The 17,548-nt window shown below is 46.5% G+C and overlaps 1 protein-coding gene across 1 annotated transcript in view; it reads right to left on the bottom strand.

Annotated features, from left to right (window-relative positions):
* Nucleotides 1–247: 247 nt before the first annotated feature.
* NOX5 (NADPH oxidase 5) overlaps nucleotides 248–17,548 on the bottom strand; it is a 33,679-nt gene continuing 16,378 nt past the window's right edge. The window contains exons 6-17 of the mRNA XM_074966625.1: nucleotides 16,858–17,011; nucleotides 15,008–15,183; nucleotides 13,744–13,926; nucleotides 12,320–12,452; nucleotides 11,173–11,315; nucleotides 9,613–9,774; nucleotides 7,792–7,836; nucleotides 5,278–5,402; nucleotides 4,325–4,409; nucleotides 2,750–2,849; nucleotides 1,753–1,919; nucleotides 248–1,196 (exon numbers count right to left, since the gene is read on the bottom strand). Of these exons, the coding sequence (XP_074822726.1) occupies nucleotides 1,065–1,196; nucleotides 1,753–1,919; nucleotides 2,750–2,849; nucleotides 4,325–4,409; nucleotides 5,278–5,402; nucleotides 7,792–7,836; nucleotides 9,613–9,774; nucleotides 11,173–11,315; nucleotides 12,320–12,452; nucleotides 13,744–13,926; nucleotides 15,008–15,183; nucleotides 16,858–17,011 (1,605 nt within the window). The 3' untranslated portion in view covers nucleotides 248–1,064. The remainder of the gene's footprint in view (nucleotides 1,197–1,752; nucleotides 1,920–2,749; nucleotides 2,850–4,324; nucleotides 4,410–5,277; nucleotides 5,403–7,791; nucleotides 7,837–9,612; nucleotides 9,775–11,172; nucleotides 11,316–12,319; nucleotides 12,453–13,743; nucleotides 13,927–15,007; nucleotides 15,184–16,857; nucleotides 17,012–17,548) is intronic.

Genomic DNA, 17,548 nt, shown 5'->3' with positions numbered 1-17,548 from the left:
TACAGAGAATCTGGCCAGTGGGTTTATTTTCTTGTAATGTTTCTTATCAGCCAACTGATAGTATTTAGAGATAGGCTCGAGCCCTGGACCCCAAGCTCCCCTGACCTTTGGATGGGCTCAGAAGCCAAACCCTGATAAAGATCTGAATTTTGTTCCCAGGCTGAATCAAAACCCTGGCACTGAAAATCCTCAAACTGGGGCACTTGGACTCTGGATGTGTATTTTATGGCTTGCCCCATCTCTGCTGTAAGCCGACAATCTCACTAGGTTGCTTTACGGAACTTCAGGTGCTGGTAAATATTTTGATTCCACAGAGCCAGACTCTGAGCCTGAGTTAAATAAAAATATCCCGCTTTAACCCCCCAGGTACTAGTTTGGAAGGGGCACACACTCTCAAGCATCTGGGTACAGCCTAACTTTTAAGTGACAGAAGTCAGGACGACACTTACCCTGCGAGCAGGTTACTCCATAATTACTCCCTTGGGGGTTTCTTGCACCTTCCTCTGAAGCATCTGGCACTGGCCACTGCCTGAGGTGGGATATCAGACTGGATGGAGAACTGAGCTGATCCACTCTGGCAACTCCTATGTCCCTGGTCCTTTATGAAGGTCTGTCCATAGCTACCAAGGGGCAGTAAACTCCTAGAACTGGTGCTGCCCCACCCTCCCCTTAAAGTTTCCACATTTCCTCCCCAAAATGGGAGCTTTATTCTTCATGACGGGAGCATCCTACCCCAGTTGCACACCATGCACAAAAGAGAAGCCAAAGTGGTTATTTGTGCTCCTACTGGGACTCAGCTGGAGGTGCTAGACACCAGGTTCAGCTGAACACAAGCATGCTTTATTTATGGGGCATGTTTAGACCATGCTTTGGGCAAACACAGTACATTCCCACACATACAATCAGAGAGGAAGGTAAAGAAAGCTCTCTTGTAAGTATGATGCATGCGCCCGCAATTACAGAAGCAAACACCTAAGCTACGCTTTAAATCACCTGCAGGAAGTGGATTCTAAACACAGCCCTCCGGGCTGCGGAGAAAGGCAGCGATGGACAGAAAGAGATCATTAAAAATTTTCTTTGAAAAATCTGAAGTTGAAGTGTTCGCAGTGAGCCTTGACTACCTTGGCAAGAGCCGGAGACCCGCAGAAGAAGACTTGGACTTTCCCTTTATTTTCCTCTGCCATCCTGTGGAACACCTGACATGAAACGAAAGCAGGGAGGAGAAGAAAAGAACGAGGTCTGTTTTAACATCGCGCGTGAACACCATTAACATGCCCTTGGTTCACTAGCTCTCTTTCACCACAAAGCTAAGCAGGTGGCACACCAAAGCACCACCTAGGGAGGTTCTTTTCATGGGTGGCCGTTAACAATTATGAGGGAGGGTGGCTTGTTTCCTGGGCATGGATAAGGGGACGATGTAACGAAGTCTTAAACAGTAGACATGAAACTTGAAGCAGCAATCAAAGAACTCCCATAGAGTTCCCACTTGCAGAGCCACCAGAAACCTCACTCCTCAGGCATCGCTTTGAGCTCCGAACTCAAGCCAAGCTCCCGTTGACTCTAACAGGAACCTGCCTGGTTGAGGAGGCAGAGACTGGGCCTGGAGCACCAGACTGAGCTCACTGACACCGTTGTAAATACACACACCCCACTGACTACTCTGGAGTTACTCCAGCATTACCCGGCTCGGGTGCCTCCCCAACAGTGAAGCAGGCGGACGCAGTTTGTTAATTGGGTTTCAAGGATCGTTACCTTGCTCCAGTCAGGGCGGCCTGGTTGGGTTCTGGTCCTCAGTCCTGTGATAGAGTCTTTCTTTTCCTTCTTCGCCAGCAGATCTAAAGCCATCTGCAGACCAATAGCCTTCATATCGTTCTTACTGAGCGCTGAAGTCATGTACAGGTGCATCTCTAGAAAACGGCCTGTGCATTTAAGGGAAAAGCAAAGTGACAGCTGAGCATCTGGAGTTCAGTTTGTTAGTGCAGAATTACTGACCGAGGCTGGCTCAAAACACATTGCCACCAAAACCTCAGCTAGCAGAACACCTGTCCCTGGGAAAATAGGCGGAACAACATGTCACTTCAACCAGACAGACTCTCTTTTGGTATGTACCCCGGCCTGATGTTCTAGGCCACTTCCCCTAGGTAGGAGAGTCTCCCGCCAATCCATAGACCCCGACTGTATCTGCCTTGTCTCGCTCGTGGAGAGAAGATGCTGCCTCTGGAAGTGGGGACTGTATGTGGTCGGGACATGTTATCAGAAGAGCAGCAGCAGCTAGTACCACGAAGTAGCAAAGCAGGGTTATCTGGTGCCAGTGCCCAAGGCAGCTGAGGCTTCCCACCCAACCATTCGCACAGAGTTCTCCTGCCAGGAGCATGGCAGTCCAAGCAGGGGAAGGAGTGTAGTGGTGGTAGTCAGACCAAGGGTACCTGGGTCACACTTAAGTCTGGCCCAGGAGTGCCCCCCTTGAAAGGACCTGCCAAGAGCCTGTGGAGTGTAGCCTCAGTGAGCTTTGATGGAGCCAAGATTGGGACACAATGGTTGCAGCTCACAAATCCCCTCCCGGCTGCCTCTTTTCCTGTATTTGCAGACATGACAATAGGGACAATGCAACATCTACTGTGTTACTAAAGACACTTGCACTCTGCTGGGGGGCATGTGCCATGGAGGCTGAGGTCAATAGTATTCCTACATGCCCACTGGAATGGGGGAGGGAGGGATTCACTAGCAGAGCCGCCTAGCTTCCACTTACCTTCCGGTTCCTCATCAGCCTGGTCCATTTCCAGCTTTGTGAGCAGGCTGACAAACCACTCAAAGGACTTCTGGTCTCGGTTGATCCAGATGAAGTCAACCTGAAAGCACGATCTTTGCTTTGGTGCTAGTGAGCCACACATTTACATACCAAACTACGAATCAGTTGACTTGTTGGTGTTTGTGCCTTTTAAAGCCCCCAGCGCGGCTCTTTGCAGACTGGCAAAGCGACAAGGCCCCAGTCCCCAGCGGCTCTTGGTCACATTAGACAAGGGACAGACAGTTGTGGGACAGAGCCAGGTTCTAATTCTGTGTCTGTCTGGGCCTTTATACCATGTTCATCACCATGGGAACTGGTGAAGGAGCAGGATGGTTAGCAGGCAGCTCTGGAGTCCCACAGACTGGGTCAGTTCAGCCTGAGCAAACCAATGTGGCTTCACTTACTCCAATGGGGCTATGCCAACTTATGCCAGCTGAGGTCGGACCCATTGCCTGGGAGAGTGGTGTATTCAAACGTGTATTAAAATTGTAAAACTATCACTTTTAATTTTCAGGGGGTTCCCTGGTTCTGCTTGCAGGCACGAGGGCTCTATAGGGAAACATGCAATCTGGGAGCAGTCAGTCAGTCTGCAAACAACCAGCCTAGAGCAAGGTGGGGGAAATTGTCCTCTCTGCCTTAGGGAGCAGCTTGCTTTGTTTCCCTCTGCTCTGGATTCTAAGAAATAAAGTTGTGTTACATTGAAATCTTCCAGAAAAAATATTTTATGTTTCTATCTAATGCCTCTGTCTGTATGCCGTGAACATAGCTCTAGGGCAGTGGTGTTTGTGCATTTATTATTTAGTAAGGATGTCTCTGAGTGGAGGACAAGGGTCTGGAGACCTCTTAGCAGAGGTGCATTGAAGGACCCAAACCCTATAAATGATTGGATGGTTTATACCTCTTACATTATTGTTACAGTTACAACATAGGCGCCAATGGTTTCATTATGAGTCCGTTGGCATCCCTATCATAATCAACTGCAGTGCATCCAACGGTACATTAGCCCCTCTTGACTTAAACGGGGCATTATAAGTCTCAGCCTGAGGCCAGGTCTACACTACCACTAACTCTGGTGTAAACTTACATCACTCAGGGGTGTGAATAAGCCACCACGCCCGAGCAACGTAAGTTGCACTGACCTAAGTGCCAATATGGACAGTGCTATGGCACAGCTACCATCTCTCGCGGAGGTGGATTTATTATGCTGACGGGAGAGCTCTCGCCCATCGGCCTAGAGCATCTTCACCAGACCTGCTACAGCTGCACTGATGCAGCACTTCTACTGTAGACAAGCCCTGAGATACAGTTTCTGCAGCAAAACGCAGCTATTATTGCATTTAAAAGTTGGAGCAGTGGTTAGAAGTCGGTAAGCCAGCAGACCCTCGGACAACACAACGTTGGGCCCCGGTCCGGGAAGTTGCTCTGCCCAGGAGCAAACTGCAGAGAGCAGCTCACAAGATTTCCCGCAAATATTTACTACCAGCAGTCAGGTCGTCGCTGGGAAGCTTTGAGTTATCCCTATAAGTAGGAGCTCACCTTCCTAAGCTTCATTTCGTCATCCTTGAGGCTCTCAGACCATGAATAGCCACAGTGGGGATCATTTTGTTTTCTCATGCGATACCTAGAAGAATGCAACAGAACCCACATGTGGTAACAAGCACGGTCATGCCAGCTCTTTAGCACCTCCCCGCCCCTTGCTCTCAGTAGTGAAAACTCTCGTGAGAAAGTCATTAGAGCTGAGCCATGTTTTTCCAAAATTCAACATTTTCAACAAGTTTTTTCTAGTGTTCACCTTTTTTGACCAGCTCTAGAAAATACCCTTATCCGGCTTCTTTGCAAACTTTCTGTTCGGGTGTCAGTCTTCAGTGTAGTGTCTGTCCATTTGGAAGGATGAGTTTGGTTTTAGGAACATCTTTTCACCCACCTGTAAGGACGAAGTCCTCAATGTCAGGGAGAAAGGATGATCTAGTGGAGAGGCTACTGGACTGGCTCAGCCACAAACTTTGTGTCTGACCTCAGGTGAGTCACTTGATCTATGCTGGGCCTCAGTTCCCATCTGTAAAATGGAGATAATAGCAGTTCCCTACCTCAGCAGGGCCCTTGTGAGGTTAAAATCCATTCAATGATAATAAACCTCTCAGCTAACAATACCTACCTCTTACATAGCACTGTTCGCCCACAGATCTCAAAGCGCTTTCCAAAGGCCATCAGATCATTATCCTCATTTTACAGATGGGTAAACTGAAGCACAGAGGCAGAGGTGACTTGTAAAAGGTCACCCAGCAGTCCAGTGGGAGAACCAGGAATAGTCTCCAGCTAATATGGTGATGAGGTCTAGATCAGATAGAAAAGAACTGACCCTGAACGTAACACATAACATGAATCTTGAAACCACGGTGTGGCTTTTATTTGGCAATGGAAGAAGAATTCCGCCTCCACAGGTTAGTATTTATTCTACTTACAAAGCCTTAAAAAGGTACAATGCCAACCTGTACATGATGCTTTGCAAGATAGAGGCAAAGGGAGTAACGCCGATCCCAGCGCCTACCAGCACAGCATGTTCCGAAGTGAAGATCCTTCGCGTAGGTGTCCCATAGGGACCGTCAATATAGCACTGAGAGAGAAGAAAGGCTGCAGTTTGGAGCCACACAAGACACATTTGCTTCAGTTTCACACAGACACTTCTCATTTTTTTTTATCTAAAATAACCCTGCACTGGCAGGGGGACGGATAACAGCCTAGGGTCTCACCCGGCATTCTTTGCACAGCCAAAACACCTCCTGAGCTCAACAGGGGATTCAGGGTTGAGGACCAGCACCTTCAGGGAGCTTCTCCACCTTGAATGGAAGTAGATGACTCTATGACCCACAAGGCAAGTGCTTTGAACCCAACGTGGCCTCAAAAAACTGGTCTTTTCTTTGGGGCCCTAGCTGAGAGCAGAGATTGATTTGAAAGTCTGGTGTTGATGTGGGTGCTACGCCCTTCTACGGCCTTTGTGCTCCTTAGTGTAAGATAGGCAATCAGGGAGCTTGGTTCTCAGCCCATGTCCATCATTGGAACTCCGTGGGCTCCTGTGGAGCGTTGCTGATTTACACCTGCTGGGGATCTGGCCCAGGATTTTTCCTTGAAAAATGTTTCAGTCATTTTAATTATTTCTCTTATTTCCAGCAAGGCGGTTTAGGCAGCGTCCTGTCTGGCTGCATAACATGAGTGAACAGAGCTGTAACTGTGAGATTTAATGTCACTTCAGCTCAGCAGCGCTGACAGAAAAGATGGACACAAGAAGCTTTCTGGTGGGTTCTCCACCCGCCCAAAAATTCAGGGAGAAAACAATCCACTCAAACATTGCAAAGCAATTGTCAGGTTGGCTTTTCAGCCAGAAACAGCTGCACTTTCTCTGTTTGGTGTAGACGCAGGGCCAGGAGAGTGCTCCAGCACCAGTCCAGTCACACCCCACAACCTCATTGCCTTTAGTGGGAATGGTGGGGCCCATAGTCAGGTGAACAAGGAGGGGAACCTGAGGGAATGAGATTTACTTTAGCCCCGGAGTGGCACTGCTGGCACATGTAAGGACTACTTACAACAGAAAGGAGTTACAGGCCAGAGTCCTACTGCCCTGTCTGGCTGGTGGGTCTTGCCCATGTGCTCAGGGTCTAACTGATCACCATATTTGGGGTAGGGAAGGAATTTTCTCCCAGGTCAGATTGGCAGAGCCCTGGGGGGTTTAACCTTCCTCTGCAGCATGAGGCACGGGTCCCTTGCAGGTTTAAACTAGTGTAAATGGTGGATTCTCTGTAACTTGAAGTCTTTAAACCATGATTTGAGTACTTCAGTAACTCAGCCAGAGGTTAGGGGTCTATAACCGTGCCCCAAGGGTCAGTCCTGGGGCCAGTTCTGTTCAATATCTTCATTAATGATCTGGAGGATGCCGTGGACTGCACCCTCAGCAAGTTTGCAGATGACACTAAGCTGGGAGGAGTGGTAGATACACTGGAGGGCAGGGATAGGATACAGAGGGACTTAGACAAATTAGAGGATTGGGCCAAAAGAAATCTGATGAGGTTCAACAAGGACAAGGGCAGAGTCCTGCACTTAGGATGGAAGAATCCCATGCACCACTACAGATGAGGGACCGAGTTGCTAGGCAGCAGTTCTGCAGAAAAGGACCTGGGGGTTACAGTGGACGAGAAGCTGGATATGAGTCAACAGTGTGCCCTTGTTGCCAAGAAGGCTAACGGCATTTTGGGCTGTATAAGTAGGGGCACTGCCAGCAGATTGAGGGATGTGATCGTTCCCCTCTATTCGACATTCGTGAGGCCTAATCTGGAGTATTGTGTCCAGTTTGGGGCCCCACTCTACAAGAAGGATGTGGAAAAATTGGAAAGAGTCCAGCGGAGGGCAACAAAAATGATTAGGGGGCTGGAGCACATGACTTATGAGGAGAGGCTGAGGGAACTGGGATTGTTTAGTCTGCAGAAGAGAAGAATGAGGGGAGATTTGATAGCTGCCTTCAACTACCTGAAAGAGGGTTCCAAAGAGGATGGATCTAGACTATTCTCAGTGGTACCAGATGACAGGACAAGGAGTAATGGTCTCAAGTTGCAGTGGGGCAGGTTTAGGTTGGATGTTAGGAAAAACTTTCTCAAGAGGAGGGTGGTGAAGCACTGGAATAGGTTACCTAGGGAGGTGCTAGAATCTCCTTCCTTTGAGGGTTTTAAGGTCAGGCTTGACAAAGCCCTGGCTGGGATGATTTAGTTGGGGGTTGGAGTAGATGACCTCCTGAGGTCCCTTCCAACCCTGATATTCTATGATTCTATGAACAGGAGTGGGTGGATGAGGATCTGTGGCCTGCAATGTGCAGGAGACCAGACTAGATGATCATAATAATCCCTTCTGACCTTCAAGTCTATGAGTCAATGATCCTGCAATTGGCTTGGGGTCTGTTTGCCCAGAACCAGCTGCAGGCGAGGCGCTTTAACCAGCCACGCAAAGGAGAATCTTACCTTGATATTACAAACTCTGTGATTCTCACTCACCTTGGCAGAAACCTGTTACATAAAGAAAACCATGTTGCCAAGAGTCAAGCAGATGACATTGTTCTCAGAATTTATTCCATCTTGAGTATTAAAGTCACCCTTACTCTGACGCGCTAATAGATCTCCTGGTAATACTTATCTACTTCCTTCCAGATTGGCAGAGACATTCATTTTGGTTATATCATTCCTGACCTAATCACTGCACCAGGAATAAGTCAAATACAGTATTATTTTAGCGCTGCAAGAGTCACTTTCAAGGTAGGTGGCCATGTACCCATTCTTCAGAGAGGAGTAACATAAAGTAAAGTTTTTCTATTTACATTCCACATTAATAAAAGTTCTCATTATCCAAAATGGGAAGGCCCATTAGTTTAGGGGGAAGATTTTCAAAGGCATTAAATCTCACCCAAGATGTCTGTGTAAATTATCCAGATTGTAATTGAATCAAAAAGGTTGATTCAAAAATGCAATTATTCAAATTCCCACAAATCATGCGTTAGTCGGGCCTAGAAGGGAGAATAAAAGAGGTACAAGAATTTTGATCAGATTGACAATGGTAGGAGGATCTCTGCTAACTGAGAGAAAAGAGAATAGTTCAACAGCAACAGGGAGAGAAACTCATTAAAAACGGTGCATATAAATTTTTTATCTGTAATGACTACTCCTTCAGCTGTGACAGAATCAATATCCTGAGAGCTTTTCATATCAGATGATAAAAGCCAGTAAACGTGGTTCTCCAACTTTCTAACATTAGTATGATTTATATCTAATTTTCCATTTTTTTCCCCTTAAAAAGAGAGTGTGTGAATCTTTGCTGATTTTAAAACGGCTTCATTTCTATTCCTTGTCTGTCTAAACTGGTCCACTAGTGACTACTGTCTTATTACACATTTCAGCTTTGTAGAGGAATCTTTTCTAAAATTCACAATAAGAAATTCATTATTAAGCCACAAGCGTATCGTTTTCCTGACATGCCACTTTCCAAATGATGTAGATCAGTAGCAAACACAGATAAAAAGCACAAACATCATCCAGTGTCTGCCTGTGTATTTTCTCTACAAAGGACAAAAGGTGAATGTCAATGAGAATTTTATGTGTCCACCTATCAGGGATTATCATGATTTGGGCCTTAATCCAGATCACATTTATGTAGTAAACTTACCAGTACTTACCAGTAAACACATAAATAGTCACATTGAAGTCAATGGGAATAGTCAGATGCTTAAAATTAAACACGTATGGGGTTGCAGGATTGGAGCCTTACCTACCACTCAGTGCAACTTGGACTACATCACACGCATGACAGTGCATGGTAGATGTAGTCTGACTATGGAACCCAGCCCAGAGTGGAGAATGGGGATATGAGACACCCAAACTATAACCCCCCAGGAGGCAATTCCGCATCAACATTTTTACTTTTTGTGGCCAAAAACCAAAGACACTTTGGATTTTTTGGATATCCAGTTTTTCAATGAAAAATAAAATTTTTCAACCAAAACAGACACTTTTAGCAAAAAAATTTTTTAGTCAAAACCCCAATTTTCTATAAAAAAAAAAAATTTGGTGGAAAGGTTTTGACCAGTCCTATTGATTCCTGAATACGGGCCCCAAATGTCCAGCATTTACAAGGTCCTCTCCTCTTACTCATCTACCCCTATCTGAAAAGGGCTCATTCACGCCATCCCGACCCAGCCCAGATGGGGCCGATGCAAAGCCGCCTGAACCCAATAGCCTTGGAAGCATGTAATCAATGGTAAGTTGTCTAGCCAACAAATGAAGGGCCTTTACTTCTCTGACGTGTGGGCTCTCTTCTTCATCCCGTCTGGTGATGGTGATGTCAGCAGGTTCACCGTCAGGGTACCTGGTGGCTTTGTAAGACGTCAGTTCAACCGTTTCATCCTTACTGGTGGCTACTGATGCCTCCGAACCAGATGAGCAGAAAAGATGTTCCTAGAGCCAAATTCAAGGAAAACACTGAGAGCCATGTCACTGAGATAGATGAAACTTTCTTCTCTTTATTGACAGGAGCTATTTTGTCCATCCAGGGCTTCTCTGCTTAGGCCCCAGGGCAGAACACAACTCTAATTAGGGTTAACAAAATAGTTGGCTCATGAGGTTGACCTGTAACTAGACAGGACGTTGTTGGGCATTTTTACCTCCTTTCTCACTACCCATGTTACAGGGGACAACGTCCAGGATACAGGTCTTCCTGCTTTTCTTACATGCACAAATCTGATACCACGTGGGCAGCAGAATGTCGTGAGGATCGCACAGCCGTGAGATACAGAACCAGATCCTTAGCTCGTGTAAACTGGTGTAGCTCCATTCAAGCCAATGGAACGCTGCAGATTTGCACCAGCCCAGGGTCTGTCTTATTTTTTTTCTAGAGGGAGTGTTGCCCAATGGCTAGAGCACTGGACTGGGATGCTGGAGACCTGGGCTCTGTGCCCAGCTCTGCCACTGGCCAGCTGCATGATCTTGGGCAAGTCACTTCATCCCACTGTGCCTCTGTTTCCCCTTTTGTAAAATGGGGAGACTGGTACTGCCCTCCTTTGTAGTGCACTGTGATATCTGCTGATGAAGCAGCACTGTATAAGAGCAAGGGATTATTATTAGGCCTTTCAGATAATGGCCTGGTCTGTTTGTTTCAAGTTTCAGTACCACCATGCTGCTTTCCAGTCACCATGAGCGTGTAATTCTCTTTCCATCTTGATGGTTTTTATTTTAGATTCAGGAAAATCAGCAAACCCATAAAGAATAGATAGAAAATCCCCATGAGAGAGCAGTATGGGGGACTCCAACCTCAGCCTGGAAATGCTTTATAGCCCTGTTCCTCTTCTGCACACTTCCTACATGTGCCCAGAAGCCCAGATCGTACCTACAGCACACCTGCTGTTTGAGAAATAGGAAGTCGCAATGACTCTACCGGAAGACACACAATTCCAATCCAAAACGTAGAGGTGACTGTCCACGGGGAAGCATCAGATACTGAACTCTGTGGCGTGTTTTAATAAGCTAACAGAGCCCTCTGTACGTCTGATACTAGGACATCAGCCTGAGCAACCCAGACATTTCTGATCCCACAAGCCACAAGCTTGTAGCAACTGAATAGTCTTACTTTTTTGGGTGTCCTCACCAGGAAGAAATGAACAGCCTCCACTCAGGGCAATGTGCGAGGATAAATACAGGCAGGGTCCCTCTCCCATGCTGATGCCAGTGTCACCGTCACCTAGTGGCAGCTGCAGGCACTATCGTACCCTAACACATTTCACAGAAAGCAAACTAAAGGCACTCCTATTTTAAACTATAAAAAGTGATTCATAAAAATAATCCCTGTCCATTACAAACCTGGGTCCATTTGTGGTACCTCTGCTTTCTTAGATTTCTCATTAGCCGTTTAGGCTCCTGGCTGAGTGGTTCAGGCCACCTGAAATATTCATAAAGTCTGCTGGTCCATTGTCCTTGTGATCTTATATGCAGCCAGATGGTATCTGTGAAATGAAGGCAGACTACGGTGAAATAAGAAGGAGCCTTGTATAAATATTCTGATGAGGGAATCATACAGCTGGACTGAAACTTTCTCCAGGCAAGAAGCAGAGTGATGTATTTTAAAATCAACAGGCCAAGTTCTTGTCTCGGTTACACCAGTAAAAATCTAGAGGAATTTCTAAGAAGTCCAGTGCAGTTATCCTGGACTTCATGGAGAACAGATTTTGGCCCAGCATTTAAGTTAAGGCTGAATTCCAAGCTTTGAGAAACACCAGAGGGAGTAACAAGGCTGCTAAGGAAAGCTAACCAAAGAAATGCGCTGGCCATTTCAATTAGGTCAATCATCCAATATATCAGCTGCATTCGCAGGATCCATACATGAGATGACATGTTACCCCTAAGATAGTCAGCCCCTTTCTGAGCATGGAATATACGGCAGTGTTTCTCGAATTGCAGGGAAATAAGTGATTTAGATGAGACAGTTTTTTGGTCTTTGTTTTTCCTCAGAGAAGCCACATTTCCCAGGATTCCACACAAGGGGGAAGGGCAGAGCTGCAGGGCAGGTGGAAACGTTCCCTTTCAGCAGGGACGGGGGAAGCAGAGGTCAGAGGCGGCTGCTGTGAGTTATGCCCATCTGCTTCTCCTTCCAGAAGTGTGGAGCTCACGTCCGCTGGGCGAAGAAGGTGAGGTGGAATACAAGTCCCAGCTCAGCACAGGGAAACCAGACTGGCAAAGAGCTTCCTTTCTCATATGATTTAAAAAAAAAAAAAAAAAAAAACACACGCACACACACCTGCTTCTCGGCATGCCACAGCTAGAGCACCTAATTAAATGATTCTTGGATATTGACTCAGTTACTTCAAACGTAGCCCGTTTGCTGCAAAATCTCGCTGCACCATACCAAATGGTCTCTCTCTGCTATTTTATCATTCTAGCCTTTTTGTAAGTAACCATTCCGATTAAATAACAAAATGGCGCAGTTCTGCTGTCCAGTATAACCACACACCTTGTTGTTCAGGAGCGCTGCTAATGGTGAAAGGATGCCATTCATACTTCGCAATCGCTGGGATATTCAGGTAAACGTAGTCTCCAGGCTTGTAGTGGAAAAACTGTGGTCTCTTAATCACAAGATGAGTCACCTTGATTGAAATGAAAAGCCAAGAGGTAGAAAATTTCTAAAGCTCATGCTCAAATAAACTGGTTAGTCTCTAAGGTGCCACAAGTACTCCTTTTCTTTTTTCTTTCTGCACACAAGAGAACCCGGCAGACTATATGTTACTCTCAGCCTCTTCCACTGGCATAGCTTCTCCAGAGCACAACAGCCTCCAAGTCTGTGCCTGCAGTTTTGAGCATGCAAATAATTGTGGGCATATTTTACAGCATACAGATGTCGCGCTACCTCTCTGTTGGTACAGCCAGGCCCCCTCAACTGCAGAGGTGTGACCGATATCTGCCCCAAGCCTGCTTCCATAGAGAGGCCACTGGGAATGGGTGCCCAGGCACTGGCCTTTGTGTCAATGTTTGCTGAAAAGGTACTATTAACGCTGACAGAGGATTGCAGGTAACACGCTTTCTGCAGATTGTTTCATTATCAGACAAGTCAAGATGCAGCTCAAGAGAACGCCTTGACTGGCCAAATACTAAACCATGATTCTGTGCCGTTTGCTGTGCTTTTCACACTGGGTTGTGGAGCAGCGACCCAAAAGAAGGGGGAGGACAACTCTTTAGACACTTAAAATAGATTAATGAATGCCCCGGGCCATATAACGTAAGGACCACTCTTGCACCAGGTGAAAGAATAATAACCCCCAGCTCTTAGCAGATCTCAAATCACTTTACAAAGAGGATCAGTATCCACATTTTACAGAGGAGAAACTGAGGCACAGAAACTTGCCCAAAGTCTGGTGAATAGAAACAGGAATTGAACCCAGATCTCCTGAGTCCCATGCTGGTGCTTTACCTACTAAGCCAGACTGCCTCCCTATTTCAGCACTGCCATTTCTAATTTCCATGAGTCTAGGGAATGCTGCCACTCCAGCACGTTGCCATAATACACAGTAGACAATCATCTGAATTTGTCTTTTTAATACCTCTTTTGTCTCACTTTTCCTTCCTTTTCCCATGTCACATAAGAATAGTTGTTATTATAGAGTGCTTTTCACTGGAATCGCAAAGCACCTTACAAATGACAAAAGTGCTCCTGTGAAGTAGGGTGAGGATTTTTATCCCCATTTTAGGGAACAGGAAAGAGAGGCAAAGAGGGGTGAAGTGACTTCCCCAAGGTCATGCAGCAAGTCAGTGGCAGAACTAGGAATAGACCCTAGTAAGCTCAATTTCCAATTCTTTATTTCACATCTCACCCCAGCCCCAGCAGTATTTTTAAAACATATTCCCGTAACTCCACATCCTTGGATCACTTTGGGAACAAACCTTCGATGGCAGGAGGTTGATTTCCACAACGTACAGCCCGCCCATGCGTGACACAGCAATGCCAATTGTCTTCTCCACCACAAACAGAAATCCAGGAACCACAAACCATTTCCAGAAATTAGGCCCATGGAGGATTAACAAAGCCCAGATGGAGATGTAGGACAGATGAGTCCAGTAGAAGACCTGCAGGTCACAACAATAACGGATCACTGGGGATACCAGCCTGGCGTCAGTGATGAACAGTAAGAGAGACTAATGAGTGCAGTGGTGGCAAAAGATACAGCCCAACTGTGGCTGTAGTTTGGGTAAAATGTCACTAGTTTTCCATCATTCTTTTCACTGGTATTTCTAGGCTCCAGATACAGTACGCTCCAGCTCGGCTTTCCAGCCCAGCCAAAAGCGGCCGTGGACAGGTATGAAAAACCAGTCATTCTTAGCAGTAAGGAGCCAGATGTAGCTCTCAGTTATTCTGGTGTAAATGTGGAAACTCCAAGGACTTCAGCATTGCCATTCCTGGCCAACACAAGAGTAACTGAGGTCAGAACCTGCCCCAGGAGGCCCCTGAAATCAGTGGCGTCACTCTGGATTTATACAGGTGTAACAGAGCGGAAGAGAGGGCACACGACCTCTGTGGCATTGGGGGCCGTGCTTCCCAGATGGAGAGTCTGGGCAGGACGTTGTGAAGATCTGGTTGTTGTGCACAGCAAGTTGGTGCCAGGCACAGAGTAAAAGCAAAGCCCTTGTAAGCCCCTTAAGCACTGAACGTCCATCTGCATTGGGCAGCTTTGCAGACAAGGAGCCAGTTCCTGCACTAACCACCCCCATGCAGTGGGAGAAGTGTCATTGGATGAGAGTTCCTAACTCGGCCTCACAAGGGATGTAATTACCTGAGTTTGTCTGAATTGCTGGGTTTTATTTCTTAACCCATTAGAGAGCTTTTTTCCCCACCCACCCCCTGCCCTTGTGAGCAGGTTTTTCCTGCTGTCTTTCTACATAGGAGTTTGGCTGCATGGGATTCAGTTAAATGAACCTCTAAGATCAGCTACCAGTTTACACAGTGCTGCCTGGAGAGGGACTAACACGTTATCATCGTGCTGCGACTGGAATCGCTGTGGAAAGAAATGTATGAAAATGATCCTGGCAGAAAATATGCAAGTCTCAATGGGATGCAGAATGGGAGACACTGGAGCATACATGACTGCACTGTAACGGAGGGGGCACAAGCAAAACCAAACCCCACTTGCAGAGTGCAGCTGGGGAGTACCTCAAAATGGCCGCTCTTCCGAACAAAGGTGCTGGAACACACTAGCATCATGCAGATGAGGAGCTGCAGTGCAATCCCAGTGAGCGAGGCGCTCCCGTGAATCCAGCCAATCCCGGGCCGAGTGGTGAACAGATATTCCCAAAGCGCGGGGCGATCCTGGATCTGAGTCAGCCTGACTAAACACAGAGAAACATGGGGCTGCAGAGCAGCAGCAGCCAAAGGGATTAGCGCTTTCCACAAGGAGTACAGGATCAACAAGGGGATACTGGGCATTCCAATGTGGCCATGAACTCCTAGGAGCTGCGGTCCCTGATCCGTTCATTTATCTGTAAAATGCCACACACACCTCAGATGCAGTGTATCTCAGAGATACACAATGATGACAACAACAAGGGGCCATGTACCAAGGTCTCCCATGGAGTAATATTAACCCTTCTTTGACCAAAAAAGCTTTCAGAGCAATGGAATACAAAGCAATCCTTTCCCTTACTGGGCTGTGGTCCTGGGACCCCATGGCACTAATCCTGTTCCAGTTGCAATCATGTCTCCTTTCTTTATATTTATTAATACAATATATTATTTATGCAAAAAACAAAACTACACCCCACCCTCCCACAAAATACCTCAGGGGTGCCCTTATAAATCAGAGGAAGTTGAAGTCAGGACTGCTGAATGATTTGTCTAAAAGCAGGATCATATTCCACAACTCACTTCAAACATGGGTTGTCAGCAGGGACTGAACCCAAAATCTGGAGCACTTGAGCTAAAGAGAAACTCCATTAGCTGGTAACAGTAAAAAGCTTTTAACCTCGTATCGGGGGAAGCCACTAGAGGGGGACAACGCACAATGAACCAGTGGATTACGTACAGCTCCAATCCCTTCCTGTCTCATATACACTTCTACCTTAGTTGAAACCTTACACAATTATTAGCAATGGGAAGAGTGAAAATAAAATGCTGAGCTGATCTTACAAGTAACACCTGCCTTAAATCAATTGCTCCCCAAACTTTTGAAAGCTGAACCCCGCCCCCTTTAGGAATATGGAATCAATTTTGCCCCTTCAGTCTCACCGTATCTCATTAAAGGCCTGCTCTTGTTAAATGTATACATCTTCCATGCCCCCCATGCTCTCCCCCGGATAATCCCTAGAACCCCCCTCTACTTTAGGACATGCTGGAGCAAGCTTTACAATTCTTCCTCTCTTTTCTTACATCCCTTGATGTGCAGTTAAAAAGGCTGACATTTAAAGAAGCTTTATTATTGGTATCCAAAATGAATGGGGCAGATCACACCTCAGAGTTATTGTTTTGTATTGCAGACTCAGGTAGATGTTGCTATGTCAGTTACACACAAGGCAGTTTCCCCTATCAGAGCTATTGTCTCAGGATCTCTTTAATTCAGGTAGATCAAGGCTACATTGGTTATCCAGGAGTCATGTTTTGAACGGTTTCTTTGCAACCATAACACCTAGAGACCAACTTTTTTGTTAAATAAAAGCTTAGACCCTGGAGAACAATGAAGAGGTTTGTCTGCACCCTGCTGGCTAGTCTTTCATGCCCCCATTACCCTCTCACCAGGGGGTGCACCCCATACTTTAGAAAATGCTGCTTTATCAAGTCTGTATTTAATGTAGATTTCAATCCTTGTTTTTTTAGTAGCTAATGTTCTTTATCGTTAAAGAGGAGTTGGCATTTTCCATTTTAATAATTGATGGTTTTTCCTCTTTAGATCACTCAAGATTTTCATAGCACGTTAGAAGAATGGTTGCATGAGCAAAGCATATTGCAAATAAAAGAATCATAGCAATTACTGCATGGGGGCAAGGGCAAGCAGAGGATTTACTACTCACCAAAGTTCCCCACATGTGCTCCGGTGTGAACTGCTGTGAGAGCACCCACCACATACCCCACGAGCTGGTGGAAGAGGACGCTTTGGTCTAGCGGGAAAACTTTCGCAACCCAGGTAGCTCGCAACCACGTCAGGCAGCGGCGCAGCATGAGCACCTTTGAGAACCGGACGACAGTAACAGTCACGCTTTGCTGTTACAGCCCTTTCCATCAGGAGACAGGGCCATAGAGTTCAGGGCCAGAAGGGACCATCAGATCATCTGGTCTGACCTCCGTGTATCACAGCCCCTAAACCCACCCAACACACTTACTTCAAAGCCCTTTGCTAAGGGGAGGTAGTAACATCATCCTGACAAGACAGATGGTAAAAAGACTCGCGCAGGGTCACAGTCAGGAGCTGAACCCAGCTCTCCTGAGTCCCAGCCCAGTGCCCTTCTCATGGGGCCATCCTACCCCTCTTTATCTTTGAGTAAAAGCTAAAGAAGACCAGAGGGATGTCTTTGTACTGGCTGCTCTGGGGTGAGGACAGTCCTGGTTTTACTTGCTCTCACAGAGTTCATATCCTTCTTCCTGTTTGTTATTCTTTAACTTTTTATTTTTAACTTTGATTGTCTGATTCTCGGAAATATTCCCCAGAGAGTGACACGACCACGCGTTCCATTTCCTGCCATTGCAAAGAGCAGTGTGGCCAGC

This window comes from Natator depressus, chromosome 10, assembly GCF_965152275.1.
Source record: "Natator depressus isolate rNatDep1 chromosome 10, rNatDep2.hap1, whole genome shotgun sequence".
In the NCBI taxonomy this organism is placed as follows: Eukaryota; Metazoa; Chordata; order Testudines; family Cheloniidae; genus Natator; species Natator depressus.
This window is presented reverse-complemented; position numbering and strand designations above follow the sequence as displayed.